At 41.5% G+C, this 26,560-nt stretch overlaps 1 protein-coding gene across 1 annotated transcript; it reads right to left on the bottom strand.

The window, feature by feature from the left end:
• Positions 1–1,453: 1,453 nt before the first annotated feature.
• On the bottom strand, positions 1,454–26,209 carry lama3 (laminin, alpha 3). The gene is made up of 37 exons (XM_039812428.1): positions 26,070–26,209; positions 20,819–20,931; positions 20,645–20,728; positions 20,333–20,433; positions 19,225–19,269; positions 18,972–19,114; positions 18,689–18,799; positions 18,394–18,499; positions 17,757–17,909; positions 16,247–16,428; positions 16,037–16,153; positions 15,803–15,951; positions 14,721–14,859; positions 14,527–14,626; positions 14,323–14,439; positions 14,072–14,242; positions 13,786–13,937; positions 12,979–13,170; positions 10,841–10,992; positions 10,587–10,749; positions 9,969–10,096; positions 9,735–9,885; positions 9,445–9,549; positions 9,209–9,342; positions 8,624–8,741; positions 7,053–7,187; positions 6,819–6,961; positions 6,615–6,737; positions 6,367–6,511; positions 6,135–6,253; positions 5,156–5,336; positions 3,185–3,334; positions 2,915–3,074; positions 2,677–2,804; positions 2,474–2,567; positions 2,279–2,386; positions 1,454–2,006 (listed from the first exon to the last, which is right to left on the bottom strand). The coding sequence occupies exons 4-37, from the start codon at positions 20,403–20,405 to the stop codon at positions 1,861–1,863; spliced, it is 4,533 nt and encodes a 1,510-aa protein (XP_039668362.1). The 5' UTR covers positions 20,406–20,433; positions 20,645–20,728; positions 20,819–20,931; positions 26,070–26,209; the 3' UTR covers positions 1,454–1,860.
• Positions 26,210–26,560: the final 351 nt, after the last annotated feature.

Genomic DNA, 26,560 nt, shown 5'->3' with positions numbered 1-26,560 from the left:
ACTTGTGGAAGCTCTTCAGAGATGTCAGTTACTGCTTGATCCCAAATGTTTCCAGTATTTCCCTTATAGTCCCCTTTTAAAGGAGAAATCCCTCGTAAAATGAACCTAGGGGTTAATAACATGTGTACCGAGTTCGACCGTTCTCTGGGATATGTTTTCTAATGCTAATCTAATGCTAATCAAATGTGACCAGTTTTAGCGCAAACCGCTAATTAGCTTATAAAGCTAGTTGTCGGGGCATGGGGAAAGTAAAAAGAAATCGCTATTTCTACACCACTAACAAGGCTCAAAATAGCACCACACTTCAACGGTAGCATAATGAGGGTGCCTACATGTAAACCAAAGCATTGAGAACTTTGTAAGTGTACAGTTTGTTAAAAAGATAGTTTATAAAGACAGTATCCTCCACATATACATGCAGGCGCCGTCTTGGGAAAACAGTCATGACCAGTCAAACGACAAACGCCGTGCAAACAGTAACATAGCTCAAGCACGGCGTTCGTCGTTCGACTGCGTGACTGTTGACTGTATAGTGAACGGTACAGTCTTTTTTTAAACAATCTTTTCAATAAACTGTCTGTACACTTCTCAATGCTTCGGTTTACATGTAGGTAGGGCTGCTCGATTATGGAAAAAAACATAATAACGATTATTTTGGTCAATATTGAAATCACGATAATTTGACACGATTACTCGTTAACTTCTGGAAAGATGTTGCAATTATTGAACTTAAAAAACAGTGGAAAAAGTTAAATAAATCAACAGTAAAAAAACACATACATCTGTGAAATTTGCCTTAATACTTTTCTTATTTAAATTTTATTTTTTCATTCAGAACACAAGAGAAAATAAGAGTTTACTTGCAAAACGTAATGAGCTAAATAATTGTTTTTCTCGATTATTCTGTTTTCGTGATCATTGGGAGCCAAAATCATAATCACGATTAAATTTCGATTAATTGCACAGCCCTACATGAAGGGACCCTCATTATGCTATTGTTGAAGTGTGAGGCTATTTTGAGCCTTGTTAGTGGTGTAGAAATAGCGATTTCTTTTTACCGACGACTAGCTTTATAAGCTAATTAGCGGTTTGCGCTAAAACTGGTCACATTTGATTAACATGAAAACATATCCCAGAGAACGGTCGACTCGGTACACATGTGTTATTAACCCCTAGGTTAACTTTGCGCCGGATTTGTCCTTTAAGTAGTTTTACATTTACAACATTTTTCCAAATTTTAACAACATATGTGAAATCGTTAAATTTGATATTTGTTTCTCTCACTGCTTTTTATATTTTGTGAAATTAAAATCCAATCCAAGCTATTTTGTATGGCTGCCCATTGCAATGAATAGATTCTTAGATGTCTAACCCTAACCCACAAGAACGCTTTACAAGATTCTCATTTTAAAGTCATCTTTAATCATTAAAAAGCCAACTGAAGATGTTGTTTTCAACCAACTCATTAAGTTAACATTAGCTTAATTAGCTGGCTACAGTTGGTTAAATTTACTAGCAATAGATGTTATTTCCGCTGACACATTAAACGGTCGCCGGCAAGAAATGACTGTGACTGAATTCAGGACCTTTGTTTCTAAATTTAGTTTGACTAAGGCTTAGTTACTCTGAGTGGTAAATCTGACCTGTAATCATTATAAACTGCACATGTGCTGTGCAAAAATGGAAAAGTTGACAGGTGTAGCAACATTATCTTACGGGGGACTGTGCTTGCCTAATAGAATTTCTAATTAATTTCTGTGGGTTTTTACCTAAGCCTGTCTGCATAATATGACTTTTTAATGATGCCAAAGGGTCTGTGCGGTTAAAGAAGTTGGTGCGTCACCCATTAATGACACAGCCTTAGTCTGCAGGGCAACTATTAATGCTGACAGGGTCAACCACCCTGGATCCTTTCTCAAATGCAACCGGTCTTCCATTAAGCTTCACATTTCGTAAGCAGCCTACAAATGGTGAGCGCACGGGGGCTCGGTTCTGCTTTCTTGTCCCTGAATGGAGAAGAAGAGAAGCAGAAAGAGAAATTTTCACCATCAGTACTTTTCTTTAAAGTATTTGTTGTTTAGTTGTCATTGATATACTTTAATACAATTGTACTCATGTGTATACATACAGTATATACGTATGTGTGTGTGCCTACATATACATACACTTCTTTTTTTATCATGTTTTTTATGTTCGACATAGATACAAAACAGAATAAATACAGTGATAAAAAGCTGATATTTCGAAAGATATTCTGCAACATGTTTGGTGGATTTACCTCCTATGTAAAGTGTATCCAGTGTTGTTGAGGTGGAGGTGAAGAGGACGGCTTTCTGCTGAGAAATGGAGTCCACCACTAGTTTGATAACGTCACGTTGTTTGGACACTGGAGGACAAAAGCACTAGAGTCCAAAATCTATAGCTACTCACGTATCATCACGTCTTTGTAAAGTGTCAGCACGAGAAGTCGTACCTGTAACCTGGTGAAACTTTCCATCACAGAGGCTTACACGAGGAGTCACTGAGGCACTGGCAGCCCTGTTACCGTCACTCACGCCGACACCCACCTGGTAAAAGATGACAGTCACTAAACATAATGTTTTAGTCATTTTATCCTGAATTTCTTTCAAATTGCTGCCTGATCAGCTGTCATAGTTCATTCTTAGAAGGATTCACCTTGTTTTCCTTTAGAAAGACATTAAGGCTGGACTTGCGACTTTGCACATGGAAGAGAAGACCTGTCAGGTATTGAGGACGCAGCTCGAAGGCCAACACAAACTCCGAGCCAATGGTGAAATAATTCTCTAAAACAGAAATAGTCCTTATTAGAGTTAAGGTCTGTTTGTTGTAACTTGCACTCATACTGCACACTGACAACAGGGAAATACATCAGGATTCATGAAATTTGTCAAACCCAAGACGATGTGACCGCCGCCAAAGTATGTCCCGATCTCTGCGAGCCCATCGAAGCAGGGTAAAGTTTTGTAGCTTGCCTCAAGGTCCACCATAACGACCTCATTCATTTTGAAGTCCCGTATACAACCAATAACACTGTTCGTGGGAATGTTGTGTCCCTGAGGGAGGGCAGGAAGAGAAAAGAGAAGAGGCTCAATATGTAAACAAATGAGGGAAAATATGGCCGTTAAAAGAAACCGTCAAACACTGACGGAGGAGTGATACAGACTTTTGTGGTTTTGCTTTTGGGATCAGCTCCCAGATACACGGGGTTGTGCAGGTCTAAAGATGATCCCTCGTTGTTTGGCAGATGTCCATCAGTCACACGGAACCCGTCAACCAGCAGATGAAAAGTGCTCCTCTCCACACTGAACTCAACCTGTTACACAGGAGAAGTGACTCAACACAAGTCATTTGCCTAAAGGCCAAACAGATTTTAGGTTGCTGTCAATGTGATCCTTTAGCAACCGTAACTAAGCAGGAAGGCCTGTCTAGCATGGACCTTTTTCATAGCAGACATTATGACTTGTCATAGTAGGAAAAGCACAGCTGATTGATAACCTTAACGATGGCTCAATTCCATCAAGTGTCCCAGTAAGCTAGTTCAGTGAGTCAGCATGCCCAATACCAGGGCCTCTCCTAAGTGGAATGCAGCCATCAGTAATGGTTTAATACCAGGACCTCTCCTAAGTGGAATGCAGCCATCAGTAATGGTTTAATACCAGGGCCTCTCCTAAGTGGAATGCAGCCATCAGTAATGGTTTAATACCAGGGCCTCTCCTAAGTGGAATGCAGCCATCATGAATGGTTTTGAATACACCTGTGCTTTTCCTACTATGACATGTCAACATGTCTGCTGTGAAAAATCTATTGAATTTCTCCACGTGGAAGCTAATTGCATTGGCCTGTTATCAGAGCGATAATAATTTAAAGAGTTTGGAAGGTGATGTGTTTTTTAGCCTTTACCAAACCTCCAAAAAAATCCTATAAAAAAAAGTATAGGACTGTAACTTTAGTATGGCTACCTACTGGCTACCTGCAGTAGCTATAGAATTATTTCCAAAGTCGAAGGGCATGTTATTAGCTAACCACATTATTTTGTGGTGTTACAGGTCACATTAGAAAAAAATCTGGTCAGAAATGGAACTTCTGCCCTGTAGGAGCCAAACTTGCGCTAGACATGGTCCCCTAAACCTTCCCTGAATGTCCACAAAGTAACGTCCCCCTACCCTTTAAAGACGTACAATGTACAATTTCTGAAATTGTGTTTTCCAAACTCATAATTTTCATGTATGTAGCCATCATTTGCATCCTTTGGATCATTTTTCAGTTTCTGTTACAAATCAAGTAATCTGGAAACACTGAAAACTCATCTGGAGACAGTTTTCAAATAACTGATGGAGTTTAAGCACTATCATTACCTCATCCTAGCTAGCTATAGTTGATATAATCTACATCACATGTGTCAAACTCAAGGCCCGGGGGCCAAATCCGGCCCCTCGCAAATTCTGATCCGGCCCGCATATCAATTTAGGTTCACAACAGATTTTGGTCCGACTAGTTGTGCGTCACAACAAAAAAAGTCAGGAAACAGATTTAGGCAGATTTGCTGACTTTATGCCTCAGAAATTCCCACAACAATATTCAGGCTGTGAAACAGGTTGTTGTGAGTTGGGAGCCTGCTTTTAAAAAATTTGATCTCTGTTTTTCATGAGTTGCTAAATTCTATGATGGCTAAGAAACTTTTTTGCTGATTTTTTTAGGGTTCTATGTCAACCAAACTGTATGGGAGAAAGCTATATGAGACATTCAACGATACAGCCAAAGACATTTAACTTTTTCGGTTAAATAAAAGCATGTCAGTAAACTCTACATATCTGGCCCTTATTGTGATTCTCATTTCCAGTGTGGCCCTTAGTGAAGTTGAGTTTGACACCCCTGATCTACATAATCTACAAGAGACAGGCTTCATTTCAGGCGACAAAATCCACAGTCATCGACTAGAAATAAAAAGCTGCATTTGTTTGCTCGTGTGTGTAATTGTAGACCCCAAATGACTACGTATTTCGAGTGGTAAATTTGACACCATTATCATTGTAAGCTACATATGTGCCATGCGAGAGAGGAAAGTTTGACAGGCGTAGCCAACCAGCGTAGCAACAGTAACTAGGAGGGCGGAGCTTAGCAAATGGTCAGTTACTCTGTGCCAGTTCCCGTCGTTGCTCTTCTGCTTGTGCTGGATGATTCGGTTTTGTCCGAGTGACATCTTGATCTTGCCATTGGCCATGTACAGAGCCAGCAGGGGGATGACTCCTCTCCCGGCTACATGGAGGATCAGCCCTTTGGACGTCTTGGTCTTTACGTCGAGGGAGAAGTGAGGCCTGAGACACAAGAATAGTACAGGAAGTCCCTTAAGCAGGATTTATGCTTCTGCGGAGGCTCGACGCAGAGCATTCACCGTAGCCTACTTTAGTGGCCTGAAAGTTCATACTTGTTCGTTGATCTCGTTAAGCTTTAAAAGAATAGCAGGGCCGACGTGTGTGTGTGTGTGTGTGTGTGTGTGTGTGGGGGGAGTGTTTGGTAAAGGCAGTGAGAGAGTGACAGTGATTAGCTTCAGAGCGAGTACCGACTCTAGAGGCATAGTGAAAGAAACAAAGTGTCTCCCCTGTGCTTTCTGACCACGCAAGGAAATGTGTATCAGGAAAAGTTAACCCTCTCCTTGATTTCATGTTTTTTTTTTTGGAGAGGGAGAATCAGGAAATGAGTCGGGGGAAATGCAACGCTACCAAGCCACGGCCGAGCAGACCATCACAGTTGTTGTGCTCTGCGTCGCCGCGAGGTGTAGTTAAATTAAACTGGTGCACGTCAGGCTACTGCGTAAGGTCCGGCATAGGGTCCGTATCTACACGTACCTACATATGTACCTACGTATCTACGTATGTACCCACGGTGTCGATTTAACGCAGCAGCATACATTGGCCTTCATACGGTTCATATGAATGACTAAATAGATGGATGGATGGCTGAATTAACATTTTATTTATGTTGGGTTTTTTATTATATGCCATACACAAAAGGATACCAAACCCAAACCATAAACGTTTCTGAAAAACACTGTTATAATTTCCACATCTTCAGGAAAGAACAAAGGTTTTTTTATTGTATATAACTACAATTACCTGTGATTGAGGTCCTCTTGTGGCAGGGTGTAACTGAGCCAGCTGTGCTCCCCAGAGAGCTGCCATTCACGCCGGTGTGCCCGCCGGGGTTTACACTGGCTGCCTGCCGGAGCCTGAATCTGACACACCACAGAGAAATGACCTGCATCTCCATCTATATAATTATTATTAATTATAACAGCAGTGGGTGAATTATAATGGTGCTCTAGAAATAATGGCTCTTAGTGCTCACGGGTTTGTGTTTCTTGGGCTTTTTCACCACGGGTGGTGGTAGCAGCTCGGTATGTGGTGGCGGATGGAGACTGCACAGGCCAAGGACTACGTCTACCGTTTGTGAAAATGAGCTTAGATCGGCAGGTATAAAGCTCTGCTCAGGCCTAAATAAACATAAAGTCATGTAATTATAGGAGAAAGGGACACATATATTCTGTATTAGAACAGCTGTGGCATTATAAATAACCATTTCTAATGTTTCCAAACCTCCTTGTGTAGAGGTTAGCGATGCAGCCTTTAAATTTCCCTCCTTGCAAATGTTGATCCACTGGCCTGCTATGGGGTGATTGTCCCTGAATCACTTTTACATTATCGATGCTGAGCTCCAGCCTGAGAAATCAAGACGGGTTCGGTAAAGGTTCCATTAAAATTCTAATTGAGATAAAGGTACAAAAATAGGACAAATCTTACCCTGTTGGCCTGCATACTGCAGACAAGTAGTGCCAGCTTCCATCATTGTACCTTTTATCCGACCTCAAGGTATAATTATCACTATTAAATACTACGTAGCCATCAGCCAGGGACAGCTGCAGGTCATGGACAGAGATGGAGCCCTGCAGGAGATTGGAGAATACCAATAGAGTCATTATGAGCATTAGTTTTTGTCTCTCGTTTAAAGCAGAAAGTGAGCCATGCAGGGTTTACCTGAGAGCTGCTCCTGAGAAGAGCACCGTGTCCGTCTGTGCTCCTGAAGCCCAGAGAGACTCTGGCTGGCTGTACACCCCAGACAGACGGGGAATCAACAGACAGAGCTGAATACAACGTAGCTGAACGAACACCCTGCACAAGCCACAAACCAGTGTTGGAAGAAATATTCAGATCCTTTAGTTAAGTAAAAGTACTCATACCACACTGTAGAAATACTTTATTACAAGTAAAAATGTTACTTAAGTCAAAGTATGTAAGTATCATCAGGAAAATGTACTTAAAGTATTGACCCTCAGAGACCGAAAGGGTCGTAAACGACCTAAAACGGCACCTCTGATTCATATTTGAATCATTTAAAAGTAACAGTACTCAATGGAGAAAAATTCCTCACATTTTAGAAACTGGAAACAATCCAAACAGTTTTGTCAAGCAAGTAAATGTTTAATCGTCTAATCATTTCAGCTGGACTTGTAGGTCTATATATTGTTGGGTAGTTTGTAATTTATAATAAAACATTGTATTTCATAAACTACATGTGTTTTGTGTGCAAAAATCTTAAATTGTAAAGTAAGTAACTAAAGCTGTCAGATGAATGTAGTGGAGTAATAAGTACAATATTTCTCTCTGAAATGTAGCGGAGTAGAAGTAGAAAGTGGCATGAAAAGAAAAGACTCAAGTAAAGTACAAGTACCTCAGATGTGTACTTAAAGCTATAGTGCGTAGTTTCTGTCTCCCCCATGAGGAATTCTAAGTAATGACAACAACACTGTCGGGGCGACCACATGATACAAGCCTACCGTGATCGCGCAGTTTAAGACCGACGCAGTTGTCAGTTTCCCGTCCAGCGCCCACGTCGTTTAAATAGCAACCTGCGCCCATGGGCGTGCTGGTCCTACAGGGAGGTGTGCTCAGGTGCATTCTTGGCGTATTGCTATCTTGAGGCAGCGGGAAGTGATTGCGCCATTGACCAACAAAAACCTGGTCTAAAGTCAATAGCGCAGCATTTCATTGTTATTTTAACAGCAAATTAGTAAAATGCTCCTAGGCTCGTGCACAGCGCGCGCACACTATGCTTGTTACACACACACACAGGGACGCGCAGCAGCACACAAACATGCAAAAGATTACAAATAAAAATATTACGGTGCAAATCTGCCATCATAATAGCAATGCTCCAAGGTACAAACGTGCCTGGCTTTTAAAGGGAATGGGAGATGATCTCTGATTGGTTGATTGAATGTTACGCCCAAAACACACCTATGAATTAATGAAGACACTAAGTACAACCCTTTAGAACCATGCGCCCGGCGCACGGACCCTTTTTTAAGCTGTCAAACTAGCAAAAGTGGATTAGGACACGCCCTAAACGCACCTACGCCAGCCGCTTCACACCATGCGCTTAGATCGTCAAAATAGGGCCCCTTAGCTTTAAGTACAGTACTTGAGAAAATGTACTTCCATCACTGCCAGAAACACACCAGTATCAGATTCTATTCTCAATGTTCAGTCCTGCATGCATGAAGCTTAGAGTAGCCATGAATCCAGGTCATCTCTTTTTGGTAGTTTACCAGTAGTGAGACTGGACATCCATCGCTGACGCCAATCGTTCTGTTGTACTTTACGATCTCAGCGTCTGCTGTCAGGTGATCCACGCATCCTCTCAGCGGTGGAGCTGTGATGTTGTGTCTGAGAATCAAAGACAATAACAGACAGAAAACAGTACAAAAGGCTAATCAAATGTACAGTAGGGCTGGGTCAAAATAAATCGATTCTGCAATTAAAATCGATCTTTGTTTGAGTGATCTAATATCGATTAAAAAAATCCTGAAATCAATCTTTTAATATATGCCTTGTCACTATGGATGTGGTGAATTGACCCCCACATTAACCTGGTGCATTATAAAAAAAAATAGTTGAGGGTTGATTCTTGGTTTTACAATTTATAGCATAAGTTCTCTGAGAATGTCCTTTACATACAAGCAAAATTGGTATTGTACCTGAAATTTCTCATAACTTAATTGATATTAATCCAGAAATGTAATCAAATCGGGACCGTGTGTTTCAGAATCTAAACGATTCTGGAAATCATTGCCGATAGCCAGACCTAATCTAATGAGCTAAATAGTGAATGTTGCATCAGTCTGTTTTGTTACCTCTGTCTGAGCTGTGACGGTACACCCCCGATGTAATAACTCATGAAGTTTGTTCGATTGTGATCTGTGGAGACCTTCTGTGGTCCGTAGTGCACAATAAACCTGTCTGCAATAGTGATTGCAAAGTGTTCGTCCTGAGACAGGACACATCATTTTTAGTAATACAGTTCAAGAATGGATTAAGAAAGCTTGCACTGCTTGATGTTCCTTATGTAAAGTATTTTAGATCATCTTACAAACAGAGACACTTTTTCAGCACTCTGAACTCTGAGCTCCCGGCCTGCTTGCTGTCCTTGAAGCACCAGGAAGCCTCTCTCCACAAACACACAGAAAAAAGACTCCTGTAGTAGCAGATAAAACACAAAATCATGTTGTATGTTTAGTACCACTTGTATCCAGTTCAATGTTCCCATCCACTGTATTCTACTGATATTTCATTTTAATTTTGTAGAGCATAAAGCTGCTATCAGTAAGAGTTGGACTGGTCCTTTTGCAAATCTGTTGAACTCCGTTAGAAACATCATACTTCATTTCCGATGTAGAATAGCAAGGCGTTTGTCTCTCGGCTGTTTGTGTGAAATTTGAACCATCTTCTCTTTCTCTTGTCCGGGTCCTTTATGAATGCCATGCGGTAACCTGTTCCCTCATAATAATCAGACACCTCTGACTGGGGAATCCTAAACAAATAATAGGGATTCTTTATCGTTATTCGACCATTTTTGCACATTTCTGTAAACCGTGTGACTTTTTTGATGCTTACTTCACAATAGGCTGCTTTGCATCCATATTGACTGCATGCTTGTAGTTGAACAGACAAACAGGATTGTCATTTATGTAGGAAAGTTTCATCGCTCCTTTGTACTTGGGGTAATGCAGCTCCACTGGAGGCTACAAGAATAAAAAGAAGACTGACTGAAAATGTTTTCAGCTACTTTACAACAATTATCTATTTGATCTTTGACTTGGATCTTCGACTTTATAGTTTGTGTCTTATTTATGGAAGCCCATTTCGGCCAAGAACAAAAAGAAATACATGAAAAGGTAGACATGATTAAAAAAAATAATAATAATAATAATGGTAAGTAACAATTAAAATTTGACTTTCTAAGTCAAAATTGAGATACTAAGTATACAAGTCATACATTTTACTCAATAAGTTATGTGATACTAAGTAAAAAAAAATTATGACTTACTTAGTCAAAAAAGTTAGATACTTTGCCAAAAGTATGAGATAGTAAGTCAAAATTATTACGTGTCAATCAAAAATTTGTATCGGAGACTTTGCAATTCCCACTGGGTGCCAATTCAAATCAATAAAAGCCTTGTCTGATAGAAGTCTTTTTTCAGTTTCTACCAGTGTGAAAATTAAATACAATACTGTAAAGTCCTCAGGATAGCCTCCCACGTAGAAAACAAGACTGTCTGGATCCAGTTGGTAGATGCCGGTCGTCGTGTTTGGAAGGTTACGTTTAGGAGTGAGGCTGACTGGCTTCTGTGATGTGAAGTTCTGTGTGATGTTAACTTCAGCATCTTGGTAAACTCTGCAGGGAATGTTGACACCGAAATAATCTGTTGATTACACTTGGTGGAGGAGCTTTCACTTTCTAAACTCCCGTCATGTGCATGAAGTACCTGTGGAAGACAACCCTGTCAAAGTCTGAGGAGTTCACATTGGTGGTTGTTTTTATTTGGCTGGTTTCCACCTCATGGACAACTCCACCCAGCTTGTAGACACAAATCAACACATTGCTTCTGATAGCCATCCCAATGTAGTCTCCAGAGGCCTGAAAATGAAAGAAGAGCATGACAAATAAAAATAATAAATTCAATTCAATTTTATTTATAGTATCAAATCATAACAGGAGTTATCTCAAGACACTTTACAGATAGAGTAGGTCTAGACCACACTCTATAATATACAAAGACCCAACAATCCCAGTAATTCGCCCAAGAGCAAGCATTTTAGTGCAACAGTGGCGAGGAAAAACTCCCTTTTAGTAAGAAATCTTGGTGGTGAGAAAAACTTCCTTTAAGGGAGAAATCTCGGACAGACCCAGGCTCTTGGTAGGCGGTGTCTGACGTTGCCGGTTGGGGGTGTGATGAACAGTGGTAATAATAGTCACAATAAAGATAATGGAACAGTGACTAGAAATAGTCTTCATAGTAGTTCATGACATAGCAGGGCACTGCAGGGCATTACAGGACGTAGCAGGGCATAGCAGAGCATAGCAGGGCATCGCAGGACATAGCAGGGCACTGCAGGGCGTAGCAGGGCACTGCAGGGCGTAGCAGGGCACTGCAGGGCACTACAGGGCGTAGCAGGGCACTGCAGGGCGTAGCAGGACGTAGCAGGACGTAGCAGGGCACTGCAGAGCGTAGCAGGGTATAGCAGGGCGCACAGCAGGACCACGGCGACAGCTGCAACCATGATTTTGGTGCCATCCTAATCCAAGGAAACATGCTGGGCAAAAAAAAACATAAGGACTCCGGGGAATAAGCTACCCAGAGCTAGGTTAGAAACGAGCATTTCTGGGACATGGATGCACACAGATGGAAAGAGAGAGGAGAGAGAAGCTCAGTGTTTCAAAGGAAATCCTCCGGCAGTCTAAAACTATAACAGCATAACTAAGAGAGACAGGTTAAGGAGAGGTGCTTAAGTCGGGCTAGAACTCTCCTCTGCCGGATCGGGCTGTACTGGCCTGCCTCCCTCTACTTTGATAATATCATTGATTATATGGTAAATTAATCTGACGACTATGAAGAGAAACAGAGGAGAAGGGGTGCCGCGTCTGCAGACACACACCCTCCCCCGCCGGTCTGGCTGAACGCTGCAACTCTTCACTCCCTAACTATAAGCTTTATCGAAGAGGAGAGTTTTAAGTTTACTCTTAAATGTGGTGATGGTGTCTGCCCCCCGGACCCAGACTGGAAGCTGGTTCCATAGGAGAGGAGCCTGATAGCTAAAGGCTCTGGCTCCCATTCTACTTTTAGAGACTCTGAACCACAAGTAACTCTGCATTCTGGGAGCGCAGTGCTCTAGTGGGGCAATAAGGTACTATGAGCTCTTCAAGATATGATGGTGCTTGACCATTTAGAGCTTTCTAGGTCAGGAGAAGGATTTTAAATTCAATCCTGGATTTTACAGGAAGCCAATGCAGAGAAGCTAATACAGGAGAAATATGATCTCTTTTCTTAGTTCTTGTCAGAACACGCGCTGCAGCATTCTGGATCAACTGGAAAGTCTTAAGGGTTTTATTTGAGCATCCTGATAGTAAGGAATTACAATAGTCCAGCCTGGAAGTACCAAATGCATGGACTAATTTTTCAGCATTGTGTTGAGACAGGATGTTCCTAATTTTGGCAATGTTACGAAGGTGAAAAAAGGCTGTTCTTGAGGTTTGTTTAAGGGCATTAAAGGATATATGCTGATCAAAAATAACTCCTAATTAGATTTCTGACAGTAGTGCTGGAGGCCAGGGCAATACCATCCAGAGTAGCTATATCTTTAGATAATGAGGTTCGGAAGTGTTTAGGGCCCAGCACAATCACTTCAGCTTTGTATGAGTTTAACATCAGAAAATTGTAGGTCATCCATGATTTTATATCTTTGATGCATGCTTGGAGTTTAGTTAAGTGACTGGTTTTGTCTGGCTCAAATGAAAAAAAGTTCTGTCACTAAAACTAATTTTATGATAATAGTACTTGACAGGTATGTCAGCTGTAAGCTAAAATTGGCATATGTCTGTATTTCAGGAAGCAGCCACACTCACATTCTTGTTGCCCAGGTAGAAAACGAAGACGCTGTTCTGGCGTCGCATTCGTCTGAAGTCAACCTTGGAGGGATTGTTTTGATGGCGATTGAGAAGCATATCGACGGCTGTAAACGATTTTATGTCTTCAGGGTTTCTCGGAGGACGAAGCTCAACGTGACCTTTTCCGTTGAAAGTGGTGGCAACTGGGAGCTGTGAAAAGAGCAGTTGAGGTTGAAATTATTGGTGTAAATATGGATTCACAAAAAAGATGATTTATTGTGTTTTATTTTTTTGGCCGCCTTAGAGCAGAAACAAGCTGTGAACCCAAGACTGACATATTATAGGTTGATATGCCAAACGTGTTAGAAAACAGTTGCTTTACTTACATATCTATAACAAATATGGAGCAACATTATCATTCATTGGTCCGGTTTGTGTCCAACTGATTAACGTAGGTTCACTATTATATTGTTATACAGTGTCCTTTTAGCTGTTTTTGGTCTCCACCAGCTCCTGAGGGACAGATCTGTCTCTTTAACTGCTAAAAAAAAGCTTTTTTCGCTTGCTGCGACTGAAAATGACACCATGAGAGCTGTGAGAGTGAACCAAAATATTACAGTTGCAGGTCAGAAAACCAAAACAATAGGGCCGAAAGACATTTTTAGGCTACTTAGAGCTGAGAGGAACGACCGAGTCAGATGATAATTGTCTCTGGGTTAATCACTACCAGGTACACCTTTCACAATATACAATAAAATATTGTTTATAGCGGCATTAAATCAAAGCTGATAGGCAAGAAACAACAAGTTGAAAGGCACACTTTACCCTATTAACAAAGTTTCTTGTCTCCTCTATCACATCCTTGATTCTCCTGATGCTTTCTGTCATGTTGGCAGTAGGAGGCGTCTTCCCACTGAGAGCCTCAACTTGTGTGATTTTGTCTTTCAGCACAGGAAGGGCTGTGTTCAAGTTCTTCACTGAACAGACGCAGGAGACCAACATAACAACATGATTATATTCCAGCTGCCAGAAGACAATTAATACATTTAAAAAACAGAGACTATGTGTAATACTTTAAGAAGGTGGCTGATTTCTGCCATTAAATACTCACATGCCTGGTCTGCATCAACCAACATATCATCTATATTCACACTGACTTTGGTCAGAGGTATTCTCTCCACTTTCTGACTGATATTTCTCAGTCTCTCTGTTATATTACTGATTGTGGAGTTAGAGGCAGCTGCAGTTGTTTTCGCGGACTCTATCAGAACGTCTGTGTCATCTGAAATCAAATAAAAACACTATGATCTACTGTGACGCAGGTACAGTGTGTAATCTTTTCTCGCCAAGTGATCCACCGACCTCTTCTGATCATTTTGAGGTTGCCACTAACGTTTGGGATGCCCATTCTCAGCAATTCTCCTTTTTCCTTCTGCATATTCATGCGGCCTCTGAGGGTGTTCACTTTACGTGACAGCACTGTTCAAAGTAAAATAAAAAGCTTTTCACCTTTGTGAATTCAAAATGAACAGAATATATTTGCGATAAATGATGCTGTTTTCACACTTTTGAAGTCACTCTGAGTCTCGTTGGCTTCTGTCCGTAAACGAGTTGAATTATCGTTGAGTCCTGCGGCCCCGTTGACCAGGCCTCCCTCCTTCACATCCTAATTAAAAGAATACTAATATTATTAGTAAGTTTGGATGAATATTTATATTATTAAAACATTCAGGTTACATTACCAGTAGCGTCTGAGTTACCTTTAAGGCTTCATCCGCAGCCTCTCTGGACTGATTTGCTGCTGACTCTGCCTTTTCTACGGCATTTCGGATGCTGTCATACACACCTATACCCAGCACACTGAGCAGCTCAGTACTGTTGGTAGCATTATGAACCACTCTGCAATAACATACAGCATGGTGCTTTAATGTCAGCACACACACAGTTGTCTTCAGTGTTCATCTAAGTCAGAATTCTTCAACAGGGGGTCCTCAGTGTTAGTGCAGGGGGGCCACCAAATTATAAAAAAAAATGAATATGAATACAACATTTCAATAGCAAAGATAAATTGGCCTATTTGTGAAAAACAAAAACATGTAATCCACACATTGAAGATAAACTTACTATAGGTAAGGTAGCCAAACAGGATTTACTGTGCCTTCAACATGTTTAAAGGTGCCATGGCATGAAAATTTCACTTCATGAGGTTTTTTAACATTAATATGCGTTCCCCCAGCCTGCCTATGGTCCCCCAGTGTCTAGAAATGGTGATAGGTGTAAACCGAGCCCTGGGTATCCTGCTCTGCCTTTGAGAAAATGAAAGCTCAGATGGGCCGATCTGGAATCTTCTCCTTATGAGGTCATAAGGAGCAAGGTTACCTCCCCTTTCTCTGCTTTGCCCACCCAGAGAATTTGGCCCCGCCCATGAGAAAGAGAGAGACATCATGGCTTGCAACAAGCAAAGTGGCAGTTGGTTAAGGCTACACCCCCACCCTCCACCTTGCCCCTCCTCTCTTCTCCTCAATATCTACAGACACAGAAATGGCACATCCTAAGGAAAGCTCATTGTGGGGGTGGCTCTAGTGGCTGTAATTCTGCACCAAGGCTGAATTTCGGGAAAGAGACTTCAGATACAGTATTAGGGGACCACATTTTCATCCATCTGGCCTAGTCTAATATGCAACTCAATTGCATAAAGTATATGTAGAAGGGGGTCCCTACTCTGTCTCTCTTTAAGCTAAGGGGTCATTGGCCTAAAAAAAAAACATTAAAGACCCCTGATCTAAATAATAATAATAATAATAATAATCCACTTTATTGATTCCCTCTGCATCACACTCACTGAAGTTCTGCTGTCACTCTGTTGAGCTCCTCTGCATGCTTCTCAGCTTTGGTTACTATATCCACCAATGCCGTAATCTGCATGTTATTTAACTTCTTAAAGAGTTCCCGCTTGGCACCATCTAGCTGAGCTGCATGATTTTCAAATTCCTGTAATTTACACACAATAAACTCAGTTAGCACACTCTAAAAAACTTGTCTTGTGGAATCGTGGCGGTAAAAGATGGCCGCTTACTTTTTTTATTTCCTCAAGCATTAAAAAAATGTCAGTGATATTCATTAGCAGATCTTTGGTAATTTCAGTCACAGGAAGAAGCGTACTTTGTTCTCTCTCCAGCTGTGTTTGAAGATGCTGACAAATGATGAACAAAGAGAGGTGAAAACATCAGTATGACACGACAGAGTGAGAAATGATTCGAATGATTCCAGCTGTGTTTCATGTCACCTCCAGATGTTGTAGTGCGGTACAAGCGTTCAGGTTAAGGGCCTGTGTCCTGTCGACTCTGTCCCCTGCGTCTGTCAGCAGCTCAGCTGCCTCGCTCAGAGAAGAGTCTGAGGCCATCAGAGAGTCTCCAGTCGGCTTGGTTTCCAAAGGATCTGCCATGTTGTTCCTGATTATGTCCAACACTGAGGGGAACACACAGACTTTTGGGGATTTTACATGGTGACAATCTGCACTACTACACTGATGTTAATTTTTACGGATGTACAGTATATTACAGTATAAATGTAGGATATCAGTATCCAGGGATGTAGAACTTGAGTCCGTTTTTCTATTGTCTCGGGCTTGTCATGGACTCGTCGGTATTTGGACTCGAACTTGGCCATTGGACTCACCAAATATTCTAGTTGGTCTTGACCTAGTCCAGCACTATATGCTTTTTTTCTAAAGTAAATTCCTCCTTCAAAACAAAACCATTGATGAAGCGTGCTTGTTCAGAAAACAGTATTAGTTTAATTGATAATCCATCTAGAACGGGCATTGGTATTGGCCCTGGGTATATGCCTGGCTGCGTCATATACCTCAATCATCAGGCATCAATCATTTTCATTTTGGCCACAGACACAATGTCAGCGAGCACTTTGGGGTTCTATGGATTCTTCAGGACAAGTACTAAGTTCAAGAATGTGAACATATCAGTTTTTTTTGGGCACCTGTGTTGCTTGTTGTTTGTTACATTTTCCATTGGCAGTCCAGGATGTTCATGTTACACCAGAATAAAAAAGACTCAACATCTAAAATGTGAAGTTGCACTTCAGCTTCATGTGACTAAAGTGAAATTGTAGTAAGTAAAGTAAATAATATGGCCTAATTTGATCCTGTCTTTCTCGGTCTTGACTGTCTCTCATTTGGACTTGGTCTTGACTTTGACCCAAACCTTTGTGGACTCAGTCTTGACTAGGTCTCAACTAGTCCTGGTCATGGACTTGTCTTGGACTTGACAAAGGTGGACTTGACTACAGCACTGTCAGTATCCATCTGTTCATGAACAGCCAGAGCTGAATAGAACTATTACTACAATAGCCTCTTTGTTGCCCTTTTATTCATTAGTTCACATTGCTGGTACTGTAGGTGAATTTTGTTACTTTTGGACAGAGCCAGGCTAACTGTTATCCCCTGCATCCAGTCTTTATGCTAAGCTAAGCTAAGCTAGCTGTAGCTTAGCGTACATACACGAGAGTGGTATTGATTTTCTTATCGAACACACTTGTTATTTTCCTGCATTTAAGTGAGAGTGTTGTTGTTAATCACATCTAGAAGAGAAGTGGTTGTGGTGGTTGCAGCTTGGAGAGTTGTTGCAAGTGGCCTGCCCTCTATGAAGTGCCTTCTCCTTCACATTATTGTGGAGTGAATGTGGTTTGTGATAAGCCAAACACCAGGTGCAGTGGTGCACCATTTTATCCATAAATATGCCAGAAAGCAACCAATGATTACATTTTTTTTTTAAACTCACATTTGTGTGTGTCCTCCTGCTCCCTGCCAGCTCTGTCTCTCTGAGCAGTGCAGCCTCTCATTTCCTGCACAATGCACTGAGCCTCCTCCATCATCCTGGCTTTGTTGTTTTCAGAAACAGCAACTGACTCTCCAGGTTTCTGCTTTATCAAATCTGACAGACCACAGTAACAGAGACACAATGATACGTCTGTAGCTAAGGCTCACTTTGACTTAAAGGAATACGCCACCGTTTGTTGAAATAGGGCTTATCACGGTCTACCCTGTCTGTAGATAGGTGGGCCAACGCATTTTTTGTCTCAGTGCAAGTAATTAGGTTGTTTTTTTGTTTTTTGTTGGCTCACTTTTACTCACAACATGCTAACCGGCAACATAGGATTCCATTCACTACGCTAAGCTAACTAGCGGCGGCGCTGCCAGTGTTGCACCGGACTAAAACGATGCATGCACAAAGAGACCGCAATAAGCCCTATTTCAACAAACGGTGGCGTATCCCTTTAACCAATCATCTAGTTTCCTTAACAAGTCCCACAAACTTTGTTTTTGGTCCAATCTGACATCTGCAAGCCCGCAGAACAGTGGTGTAAAGTCATGACAACACATAAGTATATAATATTAATGTTAACTGATGTACGTACCTTGTGTTGCTATAAGGAACGCTTCAGAGAGAAGATCCTCTGCCTTTAACTTTCTTCCATTCACATTCTGCAAGACCTTCTCCAGATCTGATACAGATTTAAGTGTCTGAAAAGTTGGTGAAAATGTAAAGATTGTGTGAAGGGCTTCTCATGTGTTTTCAAAACCTCATAACTACCTCTTGCAGTATTCAAAGAATAATTCACATTTACTTTTTAATATAAACATTGCAATTATCTTCCTAAACTCCTGATGGAGTTTCAGTTTGATTAACTGGGGAAAATTCACTCCAGGTACCTTGTCAGTCAGTTGACTCAAGTCATCTCTGCCAACATCCACATCTACTTCCAGCTGTTCAACCGTTGGATCCAGGTGCCTCACAGCAGCGCTGTAGCTCCCAACCAGACTCTGCAAAACAGATGGGGGGGTTAAGTACTCTGAACATAGAGAAACATTGTTGTGTGATATGAATAGAATAGAAGTTGGGATCTTTTTCTTTTGGCAAGCACTTTATAGAAAATGTTTTAAAGGCCAGCTCATAACTACACACACAGATACCTCAAATCTGCATCAACTGCACCTTGGTTTCAGAGATGTTAGCCTCCAGCCTGGAGAGTAAACCAGGGCCATTAGAGACATTCTCCAGCTGCTGCTGCAGCCGAGCCAAGGCATCGTCCATCTTTTCCAAGTCAACCAGTAAGGAGACAGTAGAGCCGTCACATTCTGACAGTAAATATAAGGAGAAGATGAAACACTATGATACAGTCTTGTTTTTTTAAGTAATTCTTCATGTCAAAACTTGATTGTAAGCTGAATCTTCAACACAGACTCACCATGGCAGTGAGCACCACAGCTGCTGTTACCAGATGTGATGCACTCTATTAAAAGGAAAACATTAAAGGAGACATATTATGCTCATTTTCAGGTTTCTACTTGTATTTGGGGTTTCTACTTGAACATGTTTACATGTTTTAATGTTCAAAAACACTTTCTTTATCTCAAACTTTCTGTCTGAATATACCTGTATACACCCTCTGTCTCAAACACTTCTCTTAGCACCCGTCTCTTTAAGCCCCCCCTCTCGAAAATCCGAGTCTGCTCTGATTGGGTTACGAGAAAACTATGCAAATGTAGTTCTCAAGCCGTGAGTTGAGATGCTTAGATGGGGGCAGTATATTGTAATGAGCCTGTATGTGACAAAGGAAGGAGAGACCAAACTAAATGGCTTATTGACTCCCATGTTTTCTGATCTAACCCACAAAAAACTGACTGGGTTGTCTTATTTCACAGTGTGTGGGTTAGTAGGCACTCCAGATACCCAAATGCATGTGCACAAGTACTGACAAGGTGAGGTTTTCATGATCTGTCCCCTTTAAAGTGAATCTCATCCCATTAAGGCCAGTTTACTGGTTTTCATTGGTTCCTCAGCTCAGGCTTTGAGACTACAAGTTTATACAAGAAAGCCTGCGTTACAAACTGTAGCATGGAGTTATCATTTATCAGGCAGGGAGCGTCCAACAAAAAAGATGCATTATGGAAATTGTAGGCTCAAGTGCTTTTGGAACCAAAAATCAGGATATATTGGCCTCTGTAGCTTTGATTTAGACTATTCTTAAAACATCTGTTTCTTATGAGTCTTCCAACTTTATGGAAGTCCAACCCCTTCAAAACATAGTAACTACCTTTTTAACCCTTTGCTGCATGTCGTCCCGCTCTCTCTCCCCTTTCCTGTCTTCAATCTGTCCTGTCAATTAAAGGCCTTCAAAGCCCCAAAAAATTATCTTTAAAAAACATAGTAACTATAAGAAATTGTAATGAATGACTCTGGTTAGGGATAAACACACATATAAGTAAAACTGAGGGTTATGACTTTCTGTTTAAATGAAAGCAGTCTTTATCAAACGGTTATTTGTCTGTATTTGTGTGAAAATATATATATACCTCCAGTCAGAGAATCACAAATGTTCGAGCCATCCTTGCAATTGCAGGGCTTGCAGCTGCCTCCGTGCACCATTGGATTGCCGTAGTAACCCAATGCACATCTTAAAGAGAGGAAAAACTAAGAGGGGGAAGCTGCTTTTTGAGCTTTCATATTTTCAGTGTCAGACCTACATGCTAATATCATGTCTGTGCCTTGCATTGAGCAGTGGACAATAGGGATTAGGATGCAACATTTTAATGCTCTGATAATACAGTTAAGATGTAAATAATGCTTGTGATGGTTTTGTGTCACTTCTTGAGCAGCAGACACACCTCTCACATGTGGCTCCACGGTAACCGCGTTTACACAAGCATTCAACCCCTCCTGAGGCGATGTCCAGACAGGCCAACGCAAAACTGCACAGAGACACAATAATATCTTCATATTGCTGCAGGGCAAAAATCAGCTGAGCTTGGTTGAGCTAGTGTAATAAAAAAGAGACTTACTTGTTCCATGTAAAGGGACATGGACAGGCACGACAGGTCCTGTTGGCTGCGTTTCCATAGTAACCCTCTTTACAGTATTCACAGCGGCCCCCCGAGGTGTTGAACTGACAGTTCTGGAGGTCGGTTAGTTCAAACACAACATGAACAACCTTTAAGTGTTTTGTAAATCAACAAGTATGTGTGTGTGTGTGTGTGTATGTGTGCGTGTGTGCCGAGGAGGGGGGAGTTGCAGCCATCTTTGATTCAAGCCTGTTAATTAATCCTAAACCAAAACTAAATTATAACTCGTTTGAAAGTCTTGTTCTTAATCTTCAACATCCAAAATGGAAAACATTACAGCCAATTATATTCGTTGTTACTTTCGAATTCTTACTACCTGACCATACTAAATTAGAGAAAAGCTTCTACACTAGATGCCTATCTGACAGTGCTATAGCTAAATTTAAGGAAGATATTCCAACAGCATTCGACTCTATGTCATGCCTTAACATAACAGAGGACCTTTATGTTAACCTTAGTCCCTCTCAAATTGATACATTTGTAGACGGTGCTACGACTTGCCTACGGACAACCTTAGACTGTGTTGCTCCCCTAAAAAAGAAGATGATAAAGCAAAGGAAACTTGCACCTTGGTATAACTCCCAAACTCGCAAATTAAAACAAATCTCGCGAAACCTCGAAAGTAAGTGGCGCTCCACCAAAGTGGAAGAATCCCGTTTGGATTGGCAAGAAAGTCTCAAAACCTATAGGAAGGCCCTAAGAAAAGCCAGATCAGACTATTACTCTTCACTAATAGAAGAAAATAAGAACAACCCAAGGTTTCTTTTCAGCACTGTAGCCAGGCTGAAAGATAGCGACAGCTCTACTGAGCCATCTATTCCTCTAGCACTGAGTAGTGATGACTTCATGAGCTTCTTTAATGATAAAATTATAACAATTAGAGATAAAATTCATCACCTTTTGCCCTCAACTTCTAACGGTTCACCTTTAAATGCAGGACCGCTAGAAAGAACGACTAGACCTGACATATACTTAGACTGCTTTTATCCTATAGACCTTCAACAATTAATGTTAAAGATATCCTCAGCTAAGCCATCTACCTGTCTCTTAGACCCCATCCCAACGAGACTACTCAAAGAAGCGTTACCCGTGGTAAACACTTCATTACTAGATATGATCAATATGTCTCTATTAACAGGTTATGTACCGCAGTCATTTAAAATAGCTGTGATAAAACCTCTTCTGAAAAAACCCACCCTCGATCCTGAGGTCTTAGCAAACTATAGACCTATATCTAACCTTCCCTTTCTATCCAAGATCCTTGAGAAGGTGGTTGCTAATCAGTTATGTGATTTTCTTAATAGCAATAGTTTATTTGATGATTTTCAATCAGGATTTAGAAAGAATTATAGCACAGAGACGGCACTGGTGAAAATTACTAACGACCTTCTAACTGCTGCAGACAAAGGACTTGCCTCCATCCTTGTTTTACTAGATCTTAGTGCTGCATTTCACACTATTGACCATACCATCCTGTTACAGAGACTGGAACACTTAGTTGGCATTAAAGGAATCGCACTAAGCTGGTTTAAGTCCTACTTCTCTGAGCGATCCCAATTTGTTAACATTAACGATAAACCCTCCAAGCACGCTAAAGTTAGCCATGGCGTTCCTCAAGGCTCAGTGCTTGGACCAATTCTATTTTCCTTATATATGCTTCCTCTAGGCAATATTATTAGGACACACTCAATTAACTTTCACTGTTACGCAGACGATACCCAATTATATCTGTCAATTAAGCCAGACGAAAGTGGTCAGTTAGCTAAACTTCAAGCATGTATTAAAGATATAAAATCCTGGATGTTAAACTCAGACAAAACTGAAGTTATTGTGATGGGACCAACACACCCCCGAACTTCATTATCTAAAGATATAGCTACTCTGGATGGTATTGCCCTGGCCTCCAGCACTACTGTCAGAAATTTAGGAGTTATTTTTGATCAGGATATATCCTTCAACGCACACTTAAAACAAACCTCAAGAACAGCCTTTTTCCATCTTCGTAACATTGCCAAAATTAGGAATATCCTGTCTCAAAACGATGCTGAAAAACTAGTCCATGCATTCGTTACTTCTAGACTAGACTACTGCAATTCCTTATTATCAGGTTGCTCAAATAAATCCCTTAAGACTCTCCAGCTGATCCAGAATGCTGCAGCACGTGTTCTGACGAGAACTAAGAGAAGAGATCATATTTCTCCTGTATTGGCTTCTCTGCACTGGCTTCCTGTGAAATCTAGGATCGAATTTAAAATCCTCCTCCTGACTTACAAAGCTCTAAATGGTCAAGCACCATCATACCTAGAAGAGCTCTTAGTACCTTATTGTCCTAGTAGAGCACTACGCTCCCAGAATGCGGAGCTACTTGTGGTTCTTAGAGTCTCTAAAAGTAGACTGGGGGCCAGAGCCTTCAGCTATCAGGCTCCTCTCCTGTGGAACCAGCTCCCACTTTGGGTTCGAGGGGCAGACACCGTCACCACATTTAAGAGTAAACTGAAAACCCTCCTCTTTGATAAAGCTTATAGTTAGGGAGTGAGGAGTTGCAGCGTCCACCTAACCCAGCCCACCTGCTTCTCTTCGTAGTCATCAGTTTTATTTATTATATAATTAATAATATAGCGAGAGTAGAGGGAGGCAGGCCAGTACAGCCCGATCCGGTTGGGGAGAGTTCTAGCCCGACCAGGCACCTCTCTTTAACCTGCCTCTCTTAGTTATGCTATTATAATTCTAGACTGCCGGGGAAGCTCCTTCCTTCCTATGACACACTGAGCTGCTCTCTCATCTCTACTTGTTACTTTTGTATGCATCCTGTCCCAGAAATGCTTGTTACTAATCTAGCTCTGGGGAATTTACTCCCCGGAGTCCTTATGTTTCTTCTTTCTCTGCAATTCCCGGCCGCATCCTGCTGCATCCTGCTGCGTCCTGCTGCATCCTGCTGCGTCCTGCCGCATCCACCCATGCTCTGCAGCGCCACGTTACATCCCGCAACGCCCTGCTGTGATGTTCCTATGCACAGAGTAGTCAGGATCCGGTATAGGAGACTGCACTACTCAGTGTGACACGATGTGCCCTGCTATGACATGAACTTCCACGATGACCTTCGAAGTCACTGTTCCATTATCTTAATGTGACTATTATTGGCACTGTTCATCACACCCCCAACCGCCCGCCCAGACACCGCACCAAGAGTCTGGGTCTGCCGAGGGTTTCTTCCTAAAGGGAGTTTTTCCCTACGTCACGTCGCAATAGCCACTACTAATGCTTGCTCTTGAGGGAATTACTGTAATTGTTGGGGTTTTGGAATTTATAGAGTGTGGTCTAGACCTACTCTATCTGTAAAGTGTCTCGAGATAACTCTTGTTATGATTTGATACTATAAATAAAATTGAATTGAATTGTTCTTGTTTTACTATATTCGTGGGGTCCAAAAACCGGGAGTCTTACTTGTGGGGACCCGACAGCTTTGTGGGGCCACCCAACCTTAAATGGCTGTTTGAGGGTTAAGACTTGGTTGTAGGATTAAGGATAGAATTAAGTTATGGTTAGGGTGAGGGTAAGGGTTAAGGTTAGGCATTTAGTTGTGATGGTTAAAGTTAGGGTAAGGGGCTAGGGAATGCATTATGTCAATGACAGGTCCCCACAAAGATAGTGCCACGCACTATGGGTGTGTGTGTGTATGTGTGTGTGTGTGTGTGTGTGTGTGTGTGTGTGTGTTGTGTGTGTGTGTGTGTGTGTGTGTGTGTGTGCACTTCTGTACAGACACAGAAGGCCTGATTTACTAACACTAGCGCAGTTTGCGCTGCGTCTGTTTATGCGAGTTCGGTAATGGGCGCACGCTTTTTCCACATTTTGCGTAGTATTTATTAACCCTGACACCCATCAGGCAATCAGCGTTTTTTTCGCTTCTTCACTATACCGTAAATTGCGCTTGTAGCAAAGCGGCCGTACTTTTGTGCTATGATATGGCAGACTGCGATATTCCCACTGCTGATGCTATGACTGTTTGAAATGATCCTGATGGCAATATTTGTAATGTAGCGAGGAGTTTAACAACTGCTGGAATGGGATGTGAACGCTGAGTGGGAGATTCAATGTCATCTTTGATTTCTTCCAGTAACTCTAATATTGCACGGCTGCTTGATCTGTAACGCTAAATGATGTTGTGTTCACTGACAAAGTGTGATTCTTGTGTTAAAAATATTTTCAGCCTCGCCTATGTCTTCGTCTTGCTCAAATTACTGTTGCCATTTCACCAGCGGCATAAAGGTCTACGAGGAAACTCGATTGCGGCTGGTTTAGACCTGCTTTTAAGAGGCGGAGAATTTCCCCCGCAGAATAGAGGCGCGCTCTTACTGACAGTCTTAGTAAATACCACGGAATATATAATTAGGGGTACTTTGCATTTATCCTCCCACCTTTTTGGGTGGAACTCCCACTTTCACCAAGACCCTCCCACGAACGCATATTGAAAGCGCAACTTGTCTCTTCTCGCTCATGTGGCAGACAATCTGCGATTTTACCTAAGTGCGCCCTGTTTGTAAATAGCCCGCATCAGTTACGTCCATCTTTGCGACCAATTAGCGCCTGGAAACAGGCGCAAACGGCTTGATAAATCTAGCCCAGAGAGCTGAACAGTCAACTGTGGGGTTGGAGTGTTTGTTTATCAAGCAAACACTCCAACCCCACTGATCTGCTTTGGAAAAACCTATTATCATATTAAGTAATCAGGCTGCAAAGTGATTAACTCGGCATGGACATGGATTTAATCGTATTAATTACATACAGTATCAGATGCATTTGTCAATAAGAAATACTGGTCTGAGTTGTAAATCAGGGTGTGACATGGAGACAGAAAGAAACATATGTGGTCATATACACACTGAAGAGAGTGTGTGTTAAAAATAGACCTATGCAAAGGCCTTATGTACCCTGATGAAGGTTTAGGTATCAAAGATTAAGTTAAGAATGCCATGCAAAGATGTTTTATTTATTCCTGAGGCAATATTAAATGCATATCTAATTGTAGCTTTATACAATCACATGAGAATAAAAAAATACTTTTTGAAAGGCGTCAGAACAATTCCAGGTGGAGCATTAAATGATACCTTGACATTGTTTTGCAGCACACTCTGCAACGTAATCTCCTTTTCTGACTAAAAGTAGAACACAAATATATAAGGCGTTACATTACCTGAGTGATAGCGGCTGCTGTCTGGTTATTGAAGGAAGGATCACAGAACTTTTTCGTGCTGTGTGTCTTCTCATGGATCTGACTGTGTCCGTCAGGCCTAAACTCTGAGCTTTTCTCAGTAGAGTTACAAACCGGAGCAAAGCAAAGCAGAAACAACAACACTACGCTGCAAATCAAAGATATATTCCACTGCATTATAAGTTATTCAGAAAGCCACGTGAACAGTGAAAAAGCCTCTCCGTCTCTCCCAGAAAGCTCCTCCTTCTCTCCCCAGGTAAACCCTGCAGCAGGTGGACCTTGGAGCTTTTTATGTGAGACACATAAAGAAAAGCGGGACGGTAAGAAACAGTATGTGTGGATGAGTGTAAGCTAGTGCATAGCTAGGCTCAAGGTTCAGTGAGGTGTGGTTGAACTTCAGATATTAGGAACTGTAGGAAGCTGTGGATCGTGTATGTGAACTGTGTTTGGTTAAACTATGCAACGTGCAGATC

Source organism: Perca fluviatilis, chromosome 9 (assembly GCF_010015445.1).
Source record: "Perca fluviatilis chromosome 9, GENO_Pfluv_1.0, whole genome shotgun sequence".
Classification (NCBI taxonomy): Eukaryota; Metazoa; Chordata; class Actinopteri; order Perciformes; family Percidae; genus Perca; species Perca fluviatilis.
Note: the sequence above shows the minus strand (reverse complement) of the source record. Positions and strands in the feature narration are given on the sequence as shown.